General features: G+C 52.1%; 1 protein-coding gene across 1 annotated transcript; it reads left to right on the forward strand.

Moving 5' to 3' along the window:
• Positions 1-272: 272 nt before the first annotated feature.
• On the forward strand, positions 273-2,046 carry LOC129670226 (protocadherin beta-16-like; the record flags this gene model as incomplete). The annotated part of the gene is made up of 1 exon (XM_055598712.1): positions 273-2,046. A coding segment is annotated over exon 1 (1,647 nt), but the record flags the coding sequence as incomplete, so codon positions are not given.
• Between the last annotated feature and the right edge of the window lie 29 nt (positions 2,047-2,075).

Here is a 2,075-nt window from a genome sequence, read left to right on the forward strand (position 1 = left end):
CATGAATGATAACTTACTTTTGTACTCATTTAATACAATGCCTCGGTGCTTTATTGGCACACATGCAAGCAACTTGTAAAAGGAAGCCAGTGATTCACGTTACATGGCTTATTCCACAAGCCTTGGAGAATTCTGCCTCTGGTTGAATCTGAATGTGTAAGGCTCCGTGAGACCGCGCGGTGGCGCTGCAGGCTAAGAAGACGGAGCATAGGAATTGCTTCAGCAATTTCGTTCCTGGTCGGGGACCAGTCACTCGCCACCTAGAAGCAAAAGGTGCGGCTTTTTTCAGCCAAAGCAAAGGCGAGTGTGAAACCTTAAATATTCTCTTTGAAGGCTTGATTCTAACATTCTGGACTGTGAGAGAGCGCTGTCAGGATCCTGGGCAAAGGCAGAGCTACTATGAAGCAAACACCGACTGTAAGGATGCACAATCCGAGACAAAGGCAAGTCCTGGCTTTCTTCGTTTTTCTGAATGTGTCTTGGGCAAGCACGGAGCTGGGTCCCTATTCCATAGAGGAAGAAACGGAGAGGGGCTCCCTTGTGGCAAATCTTGGGAAAGGTCTGGGGGTGGAACTGGCAGAGATAGCCACGCGCCGGGCTCGGGTCATTTCCCAGGAAACCAAAGAGTATTTGCAGCTCAACGTTCAGTCTGGAGATTTGCTCGTAAATGAGAAACTAGACCGAGAGGAGCTATGTGGTCCCACTGAGCCTTGTGTCCTACACTTCCAAGTGTTAATGGAAAACCCTCTAGAGGTCTTCCAGGCTGAGCTGAGGGTGAAGGACATAAACGACCATTCTCCAGTGTTCAGTGAAAGAGAAATGATCCTGAGGATACCAGAAAACAGTCCGCTGGAAACTACATTCCCCTTAAATAATGCTCTGGACTCAGACGTAGAAACCAACAATATCCAGAGCTACAAGCTCAGCTCAAACTCTCATTTCCTGGTGGTAACCCGCAACCGCAGTGACGGCAGGAAGTACCCAGAGCTGGTGCTCAAGAAGGAAGTGGATCGGGAGAGGGAGCCCGAGCTGAGGTTAACCCTGACAGCTTTGGATGGCGGCTCTCCTCCCCGGTCTGGGATGGCACGGGTTCTCATTGAAGTCGTGGACATCAACGATAACGCGCCCGAGTTTCAGCAGCCGCTGTACCAAGTGCGAATCCCCGAGGACAGCCCCTCGGGCTCCCTGGTAGTCACAGTCTCTGCCAATGACTTAGACAGTGGAGAGAACGGGAAAGTACTGTACGCGCTCTCCCAGCCTGCAGAAGATGTCAGCAGAACGTTAGAAGTAAATCCTGTGACCGGGGAGATTCGGCTACGAAAAGAAGTCGATTTTGAAACGACTCCCTCTTTTGAAGTGGATGTCAAGGCCACCGATGGGGGAGGGCTCTCAGGAAAATGCACTCTGCTCCTGCAGGTGGTGGATGTGAACGACAACCCTCCAGAAGTGATGGTATCGGCGCTTACCAGCCCAGTGCCAGAAAACTCCCCTGATGAAGTAGTTGCTGTTTTTACTGTTCGAGATCCTGACTCAGGGAACAATGGAAAGGTGATTTCCTCCATCCAGGAAGACCTTCCCTTTCTTCTAAAACCTTCTGGAAAGAATTTTTACAGTTTAGTAACAAAAAGAGCGCTAGACAGGGAAGAAAGAGCACAATACAACATCACCATCTCCGTCTCCGACATGGGCTCACCCAGGCTCACAACCCAGCACACCATAGCAGTGCAGGTGTCCGACATCAACGACAACGCCCCCGCCTTCACCCAATCCTCCTACACCCTGTCTGTCCGCGAGAACAACAGCCCCGCCCTGCACATAGGCACCATCAGAGCCACAGACTCGGACTCTGGCTCCAACGCCCACATCACCTACTCGCTGCTGCCACCCCAGGACCCGCAGCTGGCCCTGGACTCGCTCATCTCCATCAACGCTGACAATGGGCAGCTATTTGTGCTCAGAGCGCTGGACTATGAGGCCCTGCAGAGCTTTGAGTTCCTCGTGGAAGCTGTAGATCAAGGCTCTCCAGCTCTCAGCAGCCAGGCGCTGGTGCGAGTCCTGGTGCTGGACGACAATGA

The sequence above is a fragment of the Psammomys obesus genome, unplaced genomic scaffold (genome assembly GCF_907164565.1).
Source record: "Psammomys obesus unplaced genomic scaffold, mPsaObe1.curated_primary_1811, whole genome shotgun sequence".
Lineage (NCBI taxonomy): Eukaryota > Metazoa > Chordata > Mammalia > Rodentia > Muridae > Psammomys > Psammomys obesus.